The sequence below is a fragment of the Pteropus vampyrus genome, unplaced genomic scaffold (genome assembly GCF_000151845.1).
Source record: "Pteropus vampyrus isolate Shadow unplaced genomic scaffold, Pvam_2.0 Scaffold114, whole genome shotgun sequence".
NCBI classification, from domain to species: Eukaryota; Metazoa; Chordata; class Mammalia; order Chiroptera; family Pteropodidae; genus Pteropus; species Pteropus vampyrus.
The window spans coordinates 807,723-825,591 of NW_011888895.1; the positions used below are offsets into that span (position 1 = coordinate 807,723).

General features: G+C 48.8%; 1 protein-coding gene across 1 annotated transcript in view; it reads right to left on the reverse strand.

Annotated features, from left to right (window-relative positions):
* The window catches only part of SIM2 (single-minded family bHLH transcription factor 2), a 44,325-nt gene that overhangs the window by 23,310 nt on the left and 3,146 nt on the right, over window positions 1–17,869 (reverse strand). Inside the window, 3 exon segments of the mRNA XM_011365638.2 lie at window positions 2,987–3,095; window positions 9,116–9,205; window positions 12,267–12,349. Of these exon segments, the coding sequence (XP_011363940.2) occupies window positions 2,987–3,095; window positions 9,116–9,205; window positions 12,267–12,349 (282 nt within the window).

Consider the following 17,869-nt stretch of genomic DNA (forward strand, 5'->3'; position numbering starts at 1 on the left):
GCGTAACCCCTTTCCCTGGCAGAGGGAGCCCGCCCCAGGGGGCCTTCTGCCAGCGTGCCCACGGGCACGAGACTGCCCAGCAACATGGAAGGGGGACGGAGACCAACAGGCCCGCTCAGCCTGGACGGACCACACCCTCCTCTCTCGAGGGCTGTCCCCTCCCCGCTTGCTCTTTCTGGGGGGGGGGGCGGCCAAAGCCTTTCTTTGGTTCCTCTTGCAGGCCTCACACGCTGCAAAGGCAAATGAGTCCCCTAAGGAAACACCCTCTGCTTTAGTGAGTGACACCAGCTCTCTGGGGCACAAATGGCAAAGTGTCTGTGCCCCAGATAAGGGAGAGGTCGCTCTACTCTAAATAAACAGCCATTTGGCAGTGGTTAAAAAATTAATTTTTAAAGAAAGGTGACCACTAGGACTGGAAGCACGGCCTCCCGCCCCTCCCTGGGGGCACTGCCTGGTGGGGGTGAGGGGGGTGGCCTCGGACGCTCCTTCTTCCCTGGCTGAGGAGGCTGCTGTCTTCACCGCAAACCTCGGCAGCGGGCTGGGTCCCTTTTGACCTGCCCGCCTGTCTGCACCAGTTCCAGATAAGCATGCTCAGGTCTCAGGAATGTCACCCAGAAACCAACGAACAAGTTTTGGGGAGAGCTCATGCCTTACTCAACTGCCATAAAGCAACAGGGCCGGTTCCGACACAGAAAGCCAGCTGTGCAGACGCGACGTCGGAGAGAAGCTGGGCCCGCGGGGACCTCCAACGCTGTGTTCGCGACTGGCTGGGGAAGTGACCGGCGGCCACCCCACCGCCCCCGGACACTGCCCTTGGACCTTTTGCTTCTCCTCTTGTACACTTGCTGCACCTCAGACTTGAGCCCCATGGAAACGGGGGTTGGGGGTGGGGGAGGGGCCGGTGAGAGTCCCAAGATTCATTTGCTGTCACTTTCTAAACACCCTTTTAACGCTATGCCCTGGACAGGCAGATGACGCCAGGGCTAGGAGGAGAAAGCCCACTCCTACACAATTCTTTAGACAGCAACAACGCAATGCTCCGAGGAATTCTCTTTGCCCAGCTTTAAACGACCCCACCGTGAAAAAAATTAGATTCAAGTGAAATGTTCTCTCCTGGCTCTCATTCCGTTAGAAATGATGTCTTCAAAGTCTTTGTCTCACTAGGGAATTTTGGCCAAGTTAGGATGCCATCGTCCAAAGCAGACAAGGGACCCTTGGTTGACATGCTGGTATCTTTGACCTGACAGAGGGGGTTGGTTGCAAGGCCAGGCCTCCGGGAATAAGTCTGTGTCTTCCGAGCGTGTAGCACGATGGTCACTTAAGGAGCCGTCTGTGTCAAGACGTGCTTCACATCCTCCACTGAGCAGTCATGCCACGTCTGTCCGAACACAATGCTTCCCGAAGCAGGGGCCCAATCGACATGTATTAAATGACAGGATGGGACAGTTGGAGGAGGGTCTCGTCCCCAGATGGAGCCAGGCCAGGGAGATGACCTGCCTCCACCTAACCAGGGCTTCTTAGCCAATCTGTGCCAGGGCACAAAACCTGCAGATCCCCACTCAGAATAACGTTTTTGAGAGTGCATAAAACAAAATATCGAAGATTACAAATAGATGCGTTCGTTACAAATGTATCGAAAAAGTTATCAAAATATTAAAGCAAGTGGTGACGTGGTTACAAATGTGCTGCTTTATTAACACATTAAATAACGAGATCTAGTAGCAGATCTCATAACTCGAATTTCGGGTTAGTGAAGGTATTAGTGACAGTACCTGGCTTTTCGCCTACAACCTATAAACAAAGAAAATGCTAAATTTTCACTAGAGGGATGAAATGCAGTTTTCCCCCCGAAGTTTCGCAGACCCCAAGTTCTATTCTTGGACCCTTTGGTTCAGGATCCCAGGTCTAACCATCAGCAGAACAAAGAGGCGAACGACCGAATAGGAAAAGATGCTTGCAAACAACACCTCCAATCCTGGGCTAATATCCAAAACATATAAAAGACTCATGCAACTAAAGAACAAAAAAACAAATACGTCAATTAAAAAATGGGCAGAGAACCTGAACAGACATTTCTCTTAAGAAAACATACAAACAGCCAACAGATATATAAAAACATGCTCAACTTTACTAGCTATTAGAGAGATGCACATCGAAACCACGTGAGATACCACCTCACACCTGTTGGAATGGCTGTCATCAACAGGACAAGTAACGAGTGTTGGAGCAGCACTATTCACAGTGGCCAAGACATGAAAACAACCGAGTGCCCTTCGATAGATGACTGGATAGAGAAGAGGTGGCACATATACACAATGGAATATGACTCAGCCATCTGAAAAGATGAAATGCTGCCATTTGCAACGACGTGGATGGATCTTGAGAATATCATGCTAAGCAAAATAAATCTGGTGGAAAAACTCAAAAACCATATGATTTCGCTCATAAGTGGGTTATAAAACTGAAAGCAACCAACAAACAAGACAAACAAACCAAAACGCAGGGACACAGACAACAGTTTAACAGTGACCACAGGGAAAGGGAGGAGGGGGGAGGTAGATGCGGGTAAAAGGGGATCCAATAATATGGTGACAGACGGAGACTGGACTTTGGGTGGTGAACATGCAATGCAACATACACATGACATACTATTGAATTGTACACTTGCAACCAATAAAAAAATAAAAAATAAAAAAGCCCAAGCCTAGACCTGTGTCTCTGGAACACCAAACCAAGAGCACATCGGAGGGGAGCCTCTGACCACTTATCCCCCACCCAGCACCCATCACAGCCTCTCGCACCTGACGGGGATCGGCAGTATTGCTTTAAAGGACGTGGCGGGTGTTGGGTGTCTGCTTGGGGCTCTGGCTGGGCAGCCCTTTGTCACACTTCCATGGGCAGTGTGGGAGGCAACACCCTTGGGCCACGTGCGAGAGCATCGCCTTGTTTTCGTTCTGCTCTCTTTTCATCTGGAGGAAATACATACCTTGGAGCAGGTGATGGTGAAGAGGCTGGTGGGCCGCGAGGACGGCCGTCATCTCGTCGTGGTCAGAGGGGTGGATGTACTCGTAAATGCTGTTGCCTGTAAGCTCCACCTGCCACAGACAGGAAGACAGGGGAGGGGTCAGGAAGCCTTCCTGGGGTGCCCGGGGCTGGGGGTGGGGTCATAGGGAGGCCCCCCGCCAGGAACAGGACTTCCATCTCCGCTGACAACTGCACTTTCTCCAAGCTCAGAAACGTGTCTTTCCTCAAACAGCACCCTGAAGCGTCTCTCACACTTTCCAGCAAGGCCAGAGAGCGAGGGTCAGTCCTGGGCTGGAAAGCCAAGGATAGTGGAAGTGGGTGACCCTAATGGCCTGGGCAGCGTCCTTCATACAGGAGACACACTGTGAAACTCGCGCTCCGTGCCTCCTGAGGGGACTGGCTGGCTGGGAGGCGAGCCACCACGCCCAGAGTGTGGTGCCTGGGACGGCCTCGTCTGCGCAGAGGCCAGAGGCAGGAGCCATGGGCTCCGCTGGGCTCCACTGCACTCAAGAAGAACTTGCAGGCCACAAAGGCCCTTCCTCCTGGCAGCTCTGCCCCTCAGGCACTGCCACACCTCTTCCACGTGGCCACAATGCGTCTCTGGCCTTCCTAGTCCAGGGTGGCTGTGCTGAGCCCATGGCTCCCGCCCATGGGTGCAGCTGAACGGCTACGTGACCTGATGGGCTGGGGCTCACACCAGAGAGCAACGTGACCCTGTGTTCGGACACCACCTACTTCCAGACACACCCCACAGAGGACACTTCAACAGGCCTGCAGCCCCGACGTGCCACCTCACGCAACGGGACGACCCCAGCCAGAGGGTCTAACGGAGAATTCCTCCACTGTTTCAAATTAGCATCAAGGCCATCAGCTCTTTGCTTGGGACCAAGGGGCCATGCGGAGGTGAAGGAATTTATCCTACTCTTCGCAGCTAGTTCTTCCAACTCGTTAAGATGGACGAGTTGCCTTTTTAGTCAGAACGAATAACGTTTCTGGCCAGCTAAGTAATCTTGTCCCTAAAAACAGCGTTCGCTGTTCTATGTTCTGCATTATTCATAGAGTGTCTCTCTCTAATACTATGCAAACAGAGCGGTGCAGAGTATCCCGTTACAGAAATGCCCTCTACCCACCGCCCAAACCTGGCACTAGAAAACCGGGCGCTTTTCTAATGACTCAAATGGATTTTTGCCTAGATAAAAAAGTGATGACAAGATTTCATTACAAAAATAAGTAACAAACACTAAACATTCTCTTTCAAGTCATTGCTGTTAATCCTTACAAAGTTTAAATAAAACCAGCAACATTTAAGTCAGCCATTCTGGACAGGACAATTTCTTTTTTTTCTCGGGGGCGGCCAAACAGATTCCTTGTGAAGCTCTGTCAGGTGGAGAGTGACAAAGGCTGATAAATACGGGAGCTCTTTTTTAAATCGATTCGCAATTTCGACGACTTATTTTAAAAATGAAAAATAACAAAATAGAATTTTTATGTGTGTTGGCTTATCATTTCTTCCTTAATATAATTTTTAGGGAAAAGAGATAATTCTGATTTGCTTCAAGTTCTTCTTCTTTTTTTTTTAATTCACTGACGTCTTTTTAGAGAAATAGCTTCATATACTTGCAAACAGACTTACTTCTGTTCTTATAGGGATTCCATTTGTGTCGTGATCCTAAAGTAGCTTCATGTGTTTTCAAAGGTCCTATTTTCATCTCATGCGCTCAGAGAATGAAGATTGAAGGTCCATGAATCACAGCCTTGATTTTCTGAATCTTTAGCTTAATTATAAAACTCAAAGGCCGTCTAGGAAGTGAAATAGTCTTCCAACAACAGAAATGTTTTTAAAGAACAAATTTTGGAATGATAAAACGGTGCTGACCTTGACTCAAAATTATGGTCGACATGGTGTTTCCTGTATTTACATATCTATTCGTGCTTTTGAATGCTGAAAGAAATGTGGCTATCTCAAAAAAAAAATTGTGGTCGTGGCTCTAAAACTCCTCAGGTCTCATACATCAGCCTTATTAAAACAGGCCCTCGATGCGATATTTTAGTATTAGTAAAACCCCGGTAACTACAAAATGAATTGCTTTCCTACTAAGAGCGTTTTTATGTTTTTCTGAATCGTTTTTCTTCCTGCCAAGAAAACTACACAGGATAAATACGGCACTAAATGAATACATTCTGGGTCGGAACAGGGAGTCACCCAGTGCTCTGAAAATGCACATTACTCTGCTTTGGGTGTTTCGCTGACTATGGTAAATTAAGCATTTTAAAATAAGATGGTTTGGGTTTCAGGGTTCGAGTTATGTCAACAAACATGAAACGCTATCCTTTCTCTTTGTTTCAAAAGTGAAAGGATTAGGTCTTATGGCCCCAAACAACACCGTGTTGTTTTACAGTTGTGCTTCTGCTATGATCTCCAGGATGTCGTTTTCCTCTCTGTGTCTCACGATGAGCTATTTCATACATATCTATATTTACTGGAAAATGTAGATTAGTTACCTAGATGCTATATAATGTATGCAACTTTGGTAAGGAAATTTAAACCACAAAGATACTTAAAAATGTCTTAGGAAATACACAGCAGGTAGACAGAGCTTCATTCTTCTTCAAATATAAGTAAGTTTAATTGTATTAACCAAAAAACCCATGAAAATAAATCATTTAAGAAACTCGCATGGATAAAGAGTGCTTCCCCAACTCTACCTCTTCCAAATAGAAATTTGTCTATACGAATTATTATGTATTATGTACATGTGTTTACGACAAACAAAATTTCCAAGCCAGACACTTGACCCTATTTCCCAACACTTGAACTGTGGCTTGAGACAACTTGCATTTTGTGGTCGTCTGTCATTTTTCTGATACAACAGTTTGACATCAAGGATCTCTCATTGAAAAGCAAACATAAATGAACTCTACGTATAAAATAGACTTCTTGTTCCAACGCTTATTTTTTTTAAGGTTAAAAAAGGCTTTGAATTAAGATGGGCTTATAACACATAATCTTTTTTTTACACTCGCTAATAGATGATTCAGATAGTTATTTAGATATTTCAGGTTTAAAAAAACACTTGTTTGCTGTGACTTATCACACAATCATGACAAATCTAGAAAGGGGCTTATGTTTCCTAGGAGCTGCTAACATAGAGTTTAACCCTGAATTAATGTGAAAGATGTCATTACTTAATGAGATAATGTCATTGAGCGTAACTGAAAGTTCTTGGAACACTGAAGGGCGCTACGTAAATATAAGCTATTACTATTATCGTTATTCACCAGAAAACTTGTTTTAACGGTTACTCTAACTATTGGGTAAAATTTTATTAACATTTTTATCTCTTGTGATTTTAAAAATCTTTGGGCTTATTTTAATAAAGGTTTCATGTTTGATATATTTGCCTGACTTTTGACTACTAATAAAAATAATCTAAAAGGTGCAAAATTTTTTTTTTAAAGAGAAGTTGGGTATTTGACATCCTTTTCAATACTTTATTTTACTATTTAAGTAACAAAGACAGAAAAAAATACACATTGTGATTCTGCCTAGATTTCCTTTTGTGGGGTTAATCGTGCACAGGAAGCAGGCTTGAGGGAAAAGTTTGTTGTTGTTTATTTAAACAGTCCACCATGGAACTCCCCAGACTCTAACCAGGGCTCAAGTCTGCATCTAAGTGTTTTTGTAACTGAGGACTGATACTAAGACAATCCTGCCAATAGATCAGAAAAAAAAAATCAGTCTTTCTGCACAGTTTGACTTATCTTTTTTTTTCTTAATTGACACTTCTGGCAACATATAGACGAAAGGCATCTCTGTAACTTTCTTGGTAGTATATAATGCCCTCCCCTTTCAAAATTATGATACGAAGTTTTCTTTCTGAATTATGACGAAAATTTTGAAATACAATTTTAATTATGATTCTGCTTAGATTTCCTTTTGTGGAGTTAATCATGAAGAAGGCATAGTTGTCACCTCTCCGATATTTTGGTTGCTCTTATTAAAGATAAAAATGACAGAGAGAGAGAGAGACATGGGATGCTAGCCTGAGCAGCCTGACAGAATGAACTGGAATGTCCTGCTGTGCGTGCAGTGCCTTCAGAAGTGCCAGGACATTCCAAATGACTAAGAGCCCTCACTATGTGTGCCAACCAAAGGACGCTATTTGAAGCAACTTTTGTGCTATTTGTAGGACAATACTAATGAAACTGTGGTGATGCCTGGCTTTTGTGTAGCTCCCTATAGTTTATAAATTACATAAAATGGGCACTTTGATTTGCTTCTTATCAAGATCTTGAAAGAGAAATAGAGTAGGCATTCTTTTTTATTTAAGTTATAGTTCAGGGAGTTTATGTACCTGCCCTATCAGACAAGGAAGACCATATAACCGAATGTATTTCCCTTTTTGCTTTGACTGCTAGGAAGCTCAGCTCTAAATTTAATATCGCATAACAGTGACGTCCCCTATTCTTAAATATGTTTGACCAGTCATTTAAAAAAGTATGTGAAATGTTTTGTCGTGTTTGGAACATTACTATAAGATCTATCAAAGGTTTTATAAATTATGATTGAAAATTAAGTAATCTGATCAAGGTCAATCAGCCATAGACCAAGTCGGGAGTAGAAACCAGGCTGGGTACAACGAAAGGGTCTGAAATAATTCTAAATAGGGTCAGGTGGAAATGCAAAGAATAATAACTTTGGAAAATATGTAAAAAATACTAATTTTTATGTTCCCAACAGTATTTCCCAATCTATAAGCACAGTAATCCCTTGGGTCACATAGGTGTAAAAGCCAAGCCTTAGGTAAATCTTATCTGGGAGACCTGGTTTCATAAAAGAAAAGAGGAAGAGAGAAGAAAACACCAAACAATCTAAATATGAGATTCACTTTAAAGGACTTTACACCAGAAACACATAGGCACAGGGATTAGGATATACACACATTGGAAGAAAAGGTTGTAAACAAATAGCAAGTTTAAAAAACATACAGGCAGAAAAAGAAAAGGAATACATCAGATGCAGGTTTCCAAATTGGTAACATTGTTTTTCAATGAGAAAACCCAAGCCACATTAATTGGCATGTTTTGTTTTGGCTTAACTGCATGAGGAGGCTGGTGCAATACAGATTATTCACGCGCCTCCTGGGAGCCCATTTCCTGTATCTAATTAATCCTAGTGTGATATAAAAGGTGCACTCTGATAATTCACGATGTAAAGAAACGCTTAGTTCCTATATGTATAAAAATGTGACTTTTAGAACCACGACCCACACTTGTTAAATCAGAAATGTGAATGGCAAAAATCAGTTAGGCTCCCCACATCTGGACCCACCAGCCACCGGCCACGGGCCCAGACTACAGCCAAATTCTCCAGCAAACCTTCGGCTGGACCAAGACAGATAAAGCCAAGTGCACTTCTTTCCTCTAGAGGATAAACCCTTTTTGAGAAAATGGTTCCAGAAAAATCAGTAACATTTACATGTTCTAAAGAAACCAAGACCTTGCTGTGCAAAACAGTAGTAAACTGAGTTTTATGAGTTTCTATCACAAGCATATAAAATGCTTTACTGAAACGACCACTGAACTGGAAAAACTCAGGAAAAATTACCCTGAATTCCATGTGAACACTCATAAATCTACCCCCCACCCCCTTCTCTCTCCCCAAAGCACATTCTGCACAAAATCCACGTTCTACACCAGCTTCCCTCTGGCTTCCACAGCGACTCACAATACCACGTGCAGGCCAGCAAGTGTGGACTGAAAAATCTCCCTTTGTGAAGCTCTTGTTAGTAGCCGAGTGCCGTTACCGTATAAGCAGAGTCTAGTCTATCGAATGAAATCTCGGAACATGGCTGACGGTTGCAAAGATACACTGGTCATTAGTCCCAGAGGAAAAAGAAAGTGAAATAGTGAAATGCAACCCGGAGAGAAAAGCCCTGCGGGATGCTCTGAGAAGAGGAGTTTGCAGTTTGGGATTATGTTCACGCGCAAAGGCAGATGCTCGGACAGACTCGTTTTCAAGTTGGGTACGGCCGCCAAGATCTGCCAACCCTGAATACTTCGGTTGCACATAATATTAGGTACAGCTTACCTGGGACAAGCCTAAATGTACGGAGGCTGTTTCCGATATATACATGATTTTGCCATCAGATGCTACCACAAAAACAAATCCATCCAAAGTCTGGAAAAGAAAAAAGTGTCAGGGTAAGGAAAGATAGTCATATGGAGAGTTAAATCTCATCCTCGTACTGCCACTGGGATAGAGGAATGTATGAAATATCATCATCGGCATATATTTATCGAATGCAAAAAAACAAAACAAAAAAACCCACCAGGGTTCGGGGCCATAAGGATTTAAGTTACAACATTCAAGGTTTAGTTCCCGCACCAGACTCTCAAATGCTTTTAAAACACTTTAAAAACAGCCTTACATACACATCACAAAAGTCATGTAAAACATTTGAGAATTCCTATCATACCCAGTTTAAACGTAGTAGCTTTATTGTTTGGGGTTATTTTAGCACTTAGCACAAATCCGGAGTTCTATGGTGCTTAGGGGACAATCTACCACTATATAGACCATTTTATGTCATAATTGGCAGTGTTTATACCACTAGGACATATGCTTTATTTGCCACAATTTTCTAGTTACCCCTAAGTACCTTTCGAATAATAAATTCTAAACACTACCGCTCCTCAGAAAAGAAAATACCAGTTATTTGAACAGACTATGTCTACAGAATTATTTAGAATTTGCAAGAGATCAAATAACCTTTGCAAAATTCAAGGAGAAAGGAGTATTGATTTCTAAAAAAATTAAAAGTACCTAAATGATATTCTGATTTTACCTAAGTTGGCTGGCCCTCAAAAAAAATTATAAGAGGTAATTAAGACAAATTAAAAAGTACATATTATATTTATGTGTGGCAAGGATAAAAAAACTAAATTATTTTTTGAAAAAAAGGAAACCGTATTTTATTTACCCATTCATATTTTAGATCCACAACCAAAGAAAAGCAATAAAGTTGGTGAAAGATCCATACAACCCACAATGCTGCCCCCATAAAAAATATTCCAAATTAATTTCTGGCCACAAATTCTATTTTTACAGCATGTAATTGAAACCAGATTACCTTTGGTTTTTCTAAATCTGCCCCCTCTTTGGAGGGGAGCCTAAAAAGAATGTATAGAAGTGAAACTTGAAAGTTATCCTTATGTTCTGCTGTCTCAAATACAGGTTTGCTGCAAAAATTTTTTGCCAACCAGACTATCATTTCCCTTCCCTACGCTGAGGTTGAAATCAACATCTTGATTAGAAGCCTTGCTTTCCCAGTTCTAACTCAATTACAAAATATTTTCCCAGCTAAACTGTTTAAAAAATATAAACTGTTTCAAAAAATATAAACTATACAGCAATTTCTAAAGTTATAAATGTTTTGGCACATTTTGCATTCTTGCTTAACTCCAAAACCATTAAAGAGATACATTAATGAAATAGTATCTGACAGCGAGCCATACGAGTAAAAGAAAAATTATCATAATCAAATTCTGAAAGTTGCCAGCAGTAGCTAAAAATAATATTCTTAAAGGAAAATGTTGGGTATGCTTTCATAGCTTCAAATTTTGCATGCATGTAATATTAAATGCAAAGACACTCGCACGCTACAGCGAACTAATTAAAGAAATGTACAGTGGAGGAAACGAGGCTGTTGGCTTTTACCTGCCGGGTTTTCACTAGAGTCCCCGGCACTTAGTTGTCCCTGATATTAGTGTCACTTACAATATGTAGGAGTATCTAACATGCAAAAAACCGCGCACAGAGCTGGAAAGTGAGCGTAGGGGGAGCGCAGGGCGCGCGGGAAGTTCTCCAAGAGCGCCATTACCCGCCCGGCTGACACACCGTTTAATGTTGTAAACGCTTCGGGTTTCAAATATTCCCCGGATCTTCTCTTTCCCAGAGCACGCTTTTTTAAAAAAAATAAATCACACTGGGACATTCGAGGCAAGAGTTTTGAAAAGATCTGCTTTTTCGAAATGGGGAGCTCGCGGCTGACTTTGACCCAAGTCAGTGCGTCCCGCCGCCAACTTTTTTTTTTTTTCGTTTAAAGAAAACACAAAATAGAAGGAGGAAATGCAAAATAGCTCTCGGTAGGCATTTTTTGATGGCAGAGACAAATGACATGAGGGGGGAATGAATCGGGTCGTTGATGAAGCTCTGTAAAGGGCATTTGAAAGACTCTGAGACACGGGGCATGGCTGTCCCCACCTAGCGCCAGCCACCGACTTGGAGCTGGCGGGTCCTGCGCATGGTTACCCGGCCCGCGCCCCAGACACCACGCGGGGAAATGCGAGGTCAGGGGCGGTTTAGCAGCCGCGGACTGAACGGCTGCGGGCTGGGGCGCTAAGCGGCTGACCACCAACCAAGCACCGGCTCCCTCCGTGAGCCAGGTGACCCCAAAGAATGCACCACGTCGTGAGCGGGACCACTTGGGTAGAACCCGGCTCCGCCGCTTGCTGTGTGACCTCGGGCATGTTGCTTAATCTCTCAGTGCCTCGATTTACTCCTCCGAAAAAGCGGAGTTAAACATAGAGCCCATTCTGGGTGGGTAGTGAAGCGAGATGACACAGTAAGATTTAGAACGGAATCTGGCCCGTGGGAAAGGCGCAGTAACGCCAACTAATATTCTGTTACTGATGCTGATTCTCCTTTATTTGCGACCCCTTTAAACACACGTTTGTCAGACGCTTCCGAGCAGCCGCCCGCGGGCTCAGAGCGCCCTGAGCTTTGCTCTGATCCTTCCTCCTCCGGCTCCAGCGCCCCGCGCAGCGTCTGGCACAGAGCAGTTGCCCCATGAAAGTTCGTGGGGGAAGCGAGGTCGGACAGGGCTTGACCACGCCCGGGGGGCGCCCTTCGGTCTAGATGTCCTGAGCTAAAGAGGCCTGGAACTGGGTGGGGGTGGGGCTGGCCAGAGGTTGCTCTGGTTGAGCTGAGTCCACACGGGGCCCAGCCCTCTGGGGTGCGAGGTGAGGGGACCGGGATGGGGGGAGGGAGCCGCTTGCTTCCCAGTTCCCCGCAGTGCCTCTCGCCTCGGGGCGGCCTCTGCAGCCTGGTGGCGGCCCGTGGATTTACTCGGGGTTCCTTGGGGAGGGACACCTCGAGCCCGGGGTGGTGGAGTCAGAGGGGAGGCGCAGCCGGGACCCGTGGCTGCGGCGGTACCCCAGCTTCCGAGCCTCGTCCCTACCTGCAGCAAGTGCGACCCCAGCTCCTTGGCGACGCTGTCCAGGGGCCCGGCGCGGCTCGGCTGTCCCCACGCGTCTCCTAAACCTGGACGAGGGAATAATAAAAATAAAAATAATAAAAAATAGTAAATGGCAGCGCCCGAGGCTGAGGCGCGGAACAGGGCGCGGGGAACCCCTGAGTCCCGGACCCCGCGAGTCCAGAGCCACCGCCCTGTCGCCTTCCGGGCGCCGCAGGCCGCCTTCTGTGCCCTCGATGAAAAAGAAAACGGCCAGAGGGGAAATCGCCTCGGCTGCGAGCGCCCGGCCCGTAGCTCGCGTGGGTCGCCCATGTGCTCATGGCTCTGAAATTGCCGTTTCATTTGAAATGCCACAAAGTAATCTAATCTGCTTTGAAATCGGCCATTGTCGTAGCCAAACGGGGATACTGATTTGACCCATAAATATTCCCCCAAGGACCCTCCCTCCCTTTCCCGCCTCGCCGGCAACTGTGCATTTCCCCAAAGACAGAGAAGCCCAGACAGAAAGCCCTCGCTGCCCCGGAGGCGACTTTTTCTGCCAGAAAAAAAAAAAAAAAGGACCGTTTTCAACCACCCACAACCCCTCAGACTCTCCAGCGCTCACAGGTGTCCCAGGGGGCGCCGTCCCCCCTCCAACCCGAGACCTGCAGCCTGGGTAGGGTTTACTTGGGGGCATTCCAAGGGCGAACCCCAAGCGCGCCAGCGGCAGGACCAGGAGGTGAGAGCCCCGTATGTACTCCACAGTGACTGAGAGGCGTCTGCTGACAAATTGGGGTCCCCCAGCCCCTCCGTTTCCTAACTGCCCTCCCAGGCCTCCTGCTCCTCCCCCACCCCCGAAGGCCACCGGTTGCGGTACGCGCCCCGCGGAGAGGCCGCCCTGCCCCACGCAGCCTCCCTCTCCTGCGCCCTCGGCTCGGCGGCGGCTCTGACCCCGGACATCCCAGGCTTCCCTCCGCGGACTGGGGAGGAAGCAGGAAAGCCAGGTGAGGTGGCTTGCACAACTCAGTCGGTCCCTGGAGTCCTTCCGCTGGGGGCCTGGCCAGCCATCCTCCAGTGAGCGCTGCGGCCCTGGGCGCGAAGTGGCGAAGGCCAGTGGTCTCTGTCTCAGCCTGCGCCCCATTCTTCTTCGTGGAAAACGCGCTCCCAGACTCCAGGCCCACTGGAGAGCCGCCAGCTCCCAACCGCCAACCCGTGCGCTGCGGGCTGTGGGCCCCGATGGCGCGTCTGCCTCCCCCCAACTCCAGGCGGTGAACTGCGGGCCAGACCGGTCCCCTGACCGCTGCGCACCCCAAGTGCCCGACCCGAGGCCAGGGCAGGACGCGGAAACTCGCTCAGCCATAGCTGATTCGGGGACCATTCTCCAGACCACGAAGCCCCTCTAAGGGTGGTGGCGAGTGAATGGGCAGAGTAGCTGCGCAGCACCCTGAGTCTCCCCCGCTGTCCCTGCAGGAGCCAACCGGGGCACCCTGGCTTCTGGGGGCTTTGGTCTCAGGAGGTGGAAAATGCACCCTGGTCCAGAGCACCTGGGGGCCCTGCGCCCCCTCAGAGGCTTCGGAGACCCTTCCCAGTGAACTCTGTTTGCAGCTAAAAAAAGGGACGACCTCTAATTTATCTTCCTGGGCTCTAGAAATTAGGGGCTTATCGTGGCTTCCCCAGAAGGAAGTGGCTCATTTCCACACATCCCAATCTCCCAAATGGGATTGCAGAACCTAAACCACCATCGTGGAGACAGGTGTCTCCTTGACCCCAGGAACTCACTGCTCACCCCACTTGGCTCTCAAGGATGACCACAGTGACGGACACCGCCCCCCCTACACACACACAGTAGCACGCCACTGGCTCCCACGGGAAAGTCCTTTCTCCCCAACATCCAAGCAGCTGGCTTGGTGGTGGCCCACGTTATTCCACTTAATCAGAAATGGAAAGAACCAAAATTTAAAAGTGCCCCCCCCCACCCCAGCTGCCAGGCTTGAACGAAGAATTTTAAAAAGACTCAGAAACTCCAATTTTTGAAAATGGACAGAATAACTGCTCTCTACCTCACCCCAGGGTGGCTTCCCAGGTTTGGGCCAAACCCCCTTTGCCTAGCCAGGCGGGGAAAGTGAGCATGGCCTCCTGGTCCTGGCTTCTCAAAGGGTCTGTCCTAGTGACCTGGGGGAATCTGTACCTTTGGGAATGCCCCCCAGCCCAGACTCCCCTGCCTGGCTCTCCCGTAAGCCTTGCTGAAGGCTCTGGCCTCAAATGCAAAAGTGCATTGGGTACATGGGACGATTTCCGTGTAATTTAAATACCCAGATATTTCTTATATCGTTATAATTATTTCTGTAATTTCTCGAAGCCTCTGTTTTGCTGGAGGAGATTCGGTGCAAACACTCCTTTCTGACCTAACAGGAGGCGGTAGGGGTGGTGAGAGGTTCCCCTCAAGCATCCCTACCCCAATGTCACCTCACCCAGGGGCGATGTGCTGCCAGCTCTTCCATTAGAAACCGCTGTGGGTGAGGCCTTTTCATTCTGCCCATAAAAACCTACTTTGGGCTGAACATAGAGACTAAATAAATTAAGATTTGTAACCAAAAAAAAAAAAAAATTGTCTTGGTACTGTAAGCCATACATACTCCTGAAAAAGTGAGGCACTGTGCCTGTGGCCCTTACCTGGCCTAGCAGAGGACTTCATTTGGGCTAAGCTCCTCCAGGGGGCCAGCCACTGGCCATCTGCTCCACCTGATCCCGGGACGCCCCATTCAGTGACTGCAGGGGAGAGGTTGGGGAGTCCCAAGCCCAGCCCGTGGCTTCCCAGCCACAGGAGTCTGAGGGCCCATTGGGCCTACATGTGTCATTGGGGACTTCCTGCTACTGGGCATCCAGATGGCCAGGTCATGGGAGTCAGGCGCCAGGTCAGAGGTAAGGGGCCAGGGACCCCCTTTCCCTCTCTGCATTCCAGGGCTTGTGGGTACCTGCATCTTGGTACTCACACTCAGCGGGCCGTTCAGCTTAAACTGCAGGCCCTCCCGCCATAGATGCTATCTAAATATGACCCCTCTTCCCTAGGTGCTCGGTTAGTCAGTAATAACCAGCCCCGAGTGCCTGCCGTGTCCCATCCAGGCCCTGGGGTTACCTTTGGGCGCCGCCCTTCAGGCGCAGGTCACAGACCATAAACATGGGACCTCACAAATAAGATGATTTCCCAGGGAAGGGGACACAGTGGAGGGGTTTCCTCACTGTGAGGTAAGGCCCCCCTCTCAGATGATGGGACACACATAAGGGGAGACCTAAAGGAGACAGCTGGTTTGCTTTTTCCTCTGGTCTCAGGAGCAGGGCTCACTATGGCCAGTGGCCGATGGGTCTAGCTTGGGAGAAAGGGTCTGGGCTTTGAAAAGTCCCAGGATGGACAGCGACTCTCACATGGTCCGGAGGGCTAACTTGGGTATCGAAACCAGCAACAAAAACACTGTTCACAGGGGTCTTGTGATCATTAAATGGGGTTAATAATGGAGCCAGACCCTGCCCCAGCCCCTCCATGGAAAACTGGATCTGGGACTGTGAAAAACCACAACAGACCTTCTGGGGGCTGGACGGTCTGATCTCCAGCAAGTGCCCTGACTGCCAACCTTTCTTTCTCATCTCTAAAATGGGGTTGTTGGGGATTAAATGAGCTAAACTCGCAGGCCCGGCCGTCCAAGGCCTGAAACTTGTCATGGCTGCCACCACCGTGCTCCAGTCTTCGCTTTGCTTGCTGTCTGGCCCCCCTGCCCTCTCAATTACTACCCACCTCCCAGGAGAGGGCATGTCCTCTCCCACCCTGTGGGCCATCTGAGGACACAAGGTCACACTCCCTGATTGCAAACCGCTTCAGTGTCAAGAAGGGTATGGATGTGGGGTGGGTAGGGGGATATATAAAAAAAAAAAAAAGCCAGTATCTAACGCCTGTCACCCCCACTGGCATTTACGACCCGGAATTCAGAGCATGACCACCCGCGGGTCTGCAAGCTCACGGAGTCTCTCTCTGGGGCTACCGGGCCACGAGCCTGTGCGAGGCTGTAACTTGGAGAGATTGGGGCCGATCCCGCTTCACTGGTCTAGGAGAGTCCAGAGCTGGCGCCTCTAAACCTCCCGCCTCGGCTCTGGACCCCAGTGAATTGTCACGGCTGAGGCTCCTCTGCGCACTTCAGTCGTCTGGCCTTGGCATGCTTCGTTCCCTCCGGACTCCCCGCCCGCGGCCCTGAAAAGCCGGCCCTTGCGGCCTCTTCCAAACCTAAGTCACGCAGCAGGCCGCGGAGGAGGTGCGAAGGGAGTTGTAGGTTGGGGCGCCCTGCCCCAAGAAGGCCTTGCACGCGCGACCGGGCAGAGGAGCAGAGGGGGCTTGCAGCCTGGCCCTGCCCTGCTGCTGGCCAGTGATACCCGTGCTCACACGACGGACGCAAGGCGCCCGCGCCCCAACGCCTGATGCTCAGATCTTGAAGGATGAGATGGGGCCTCGGCGGTTACACAGCGCCGCATGAGCCAGGCTTCCTCTGCGCGCCCTGGTGCACCCCGGGCAGTGTCCTGGGCGCTGGCCTCCTGGGAACTGACTCTGTGGCGCGTGCGCGCTCCAGTTCCTCGCCTGGAACCCCCGAAGCCCCGCATGCCGGGATGTCCCTTCACCACTGCGCGGAGCAGAGCAGGGTGATTCACCAGCGTGGGCGTTTCCCCCTCGCACCCGGGGGCACAGCCTGGCAGGCTTCCAAGTAGAGATGGGAGGAGGTTGTAAAAATCCACATTATTCTTAAAAACGAGTCTACCTTTTTAAAATCTACATTAGTTTGGGCTGCAGTGCACAAAGGCCTCAGCCTGTAACCCCTCGGTGATGCAGGATCTGTCCTCACCAAACCCTCTTAAGTCGAAGCCTTTCCATTCCGCACAATTTCTGGGGCGGCCCTCCTCCTCCCCGAGGCCCTCGGACGTGGACGTGCGTTTGAGAGGGGAGACCCTCCTTGAATCTGCACCCAGACAAATCCCACCTCTGGAGTAATGCAGGCCTCCAACCCCACTTCACATTGTGTGTGAACGTTTTCACTTCTTTTCAGTAAAATGCAGTGATAAATGTCCTAGTCCGCTCCCCATCGCTCACTCGCACCTGTCTCGAACTTCAGGTCCAGGGGTGGGGGAAGTGGAGCTCTGTTCTCCTTTCCAGAGTCAGCCTCAGTTTCCGACTCCATTCCTGAGCTGGGACATCTGGCCACTTCCTCCTGCCAGCCCTTTGTGTGCGAGGGCCAGCAAGGGACTCCACACCCTGCCCCTCCGCTGGCGCCCCAACCTCTCTGTCCTCCTAGGAGGGGGCCTAATCTTCAAGACTGGCCGGGGACCCCAGCCCCTGTGACTCTTCTGACCTCCTGAAGCCCAGTGTTGACCAGCGATGGCAGAACTTGGCCTGCGTCCTGCCTGGGGTGGTCACCATGAAGCTATGGGCAGAGAGCGGCAGAGTCCATCCTCCCAGGGTACTTCAGGGGTTCCTAAGCACCCTCCCCAGAAGGGAAGGCCACCCCGCAGACAGGGTCCGCCGGCCTGGGCCCCAGCGGTCACCTACCTTCCCAACCATCGGTTCATGCACC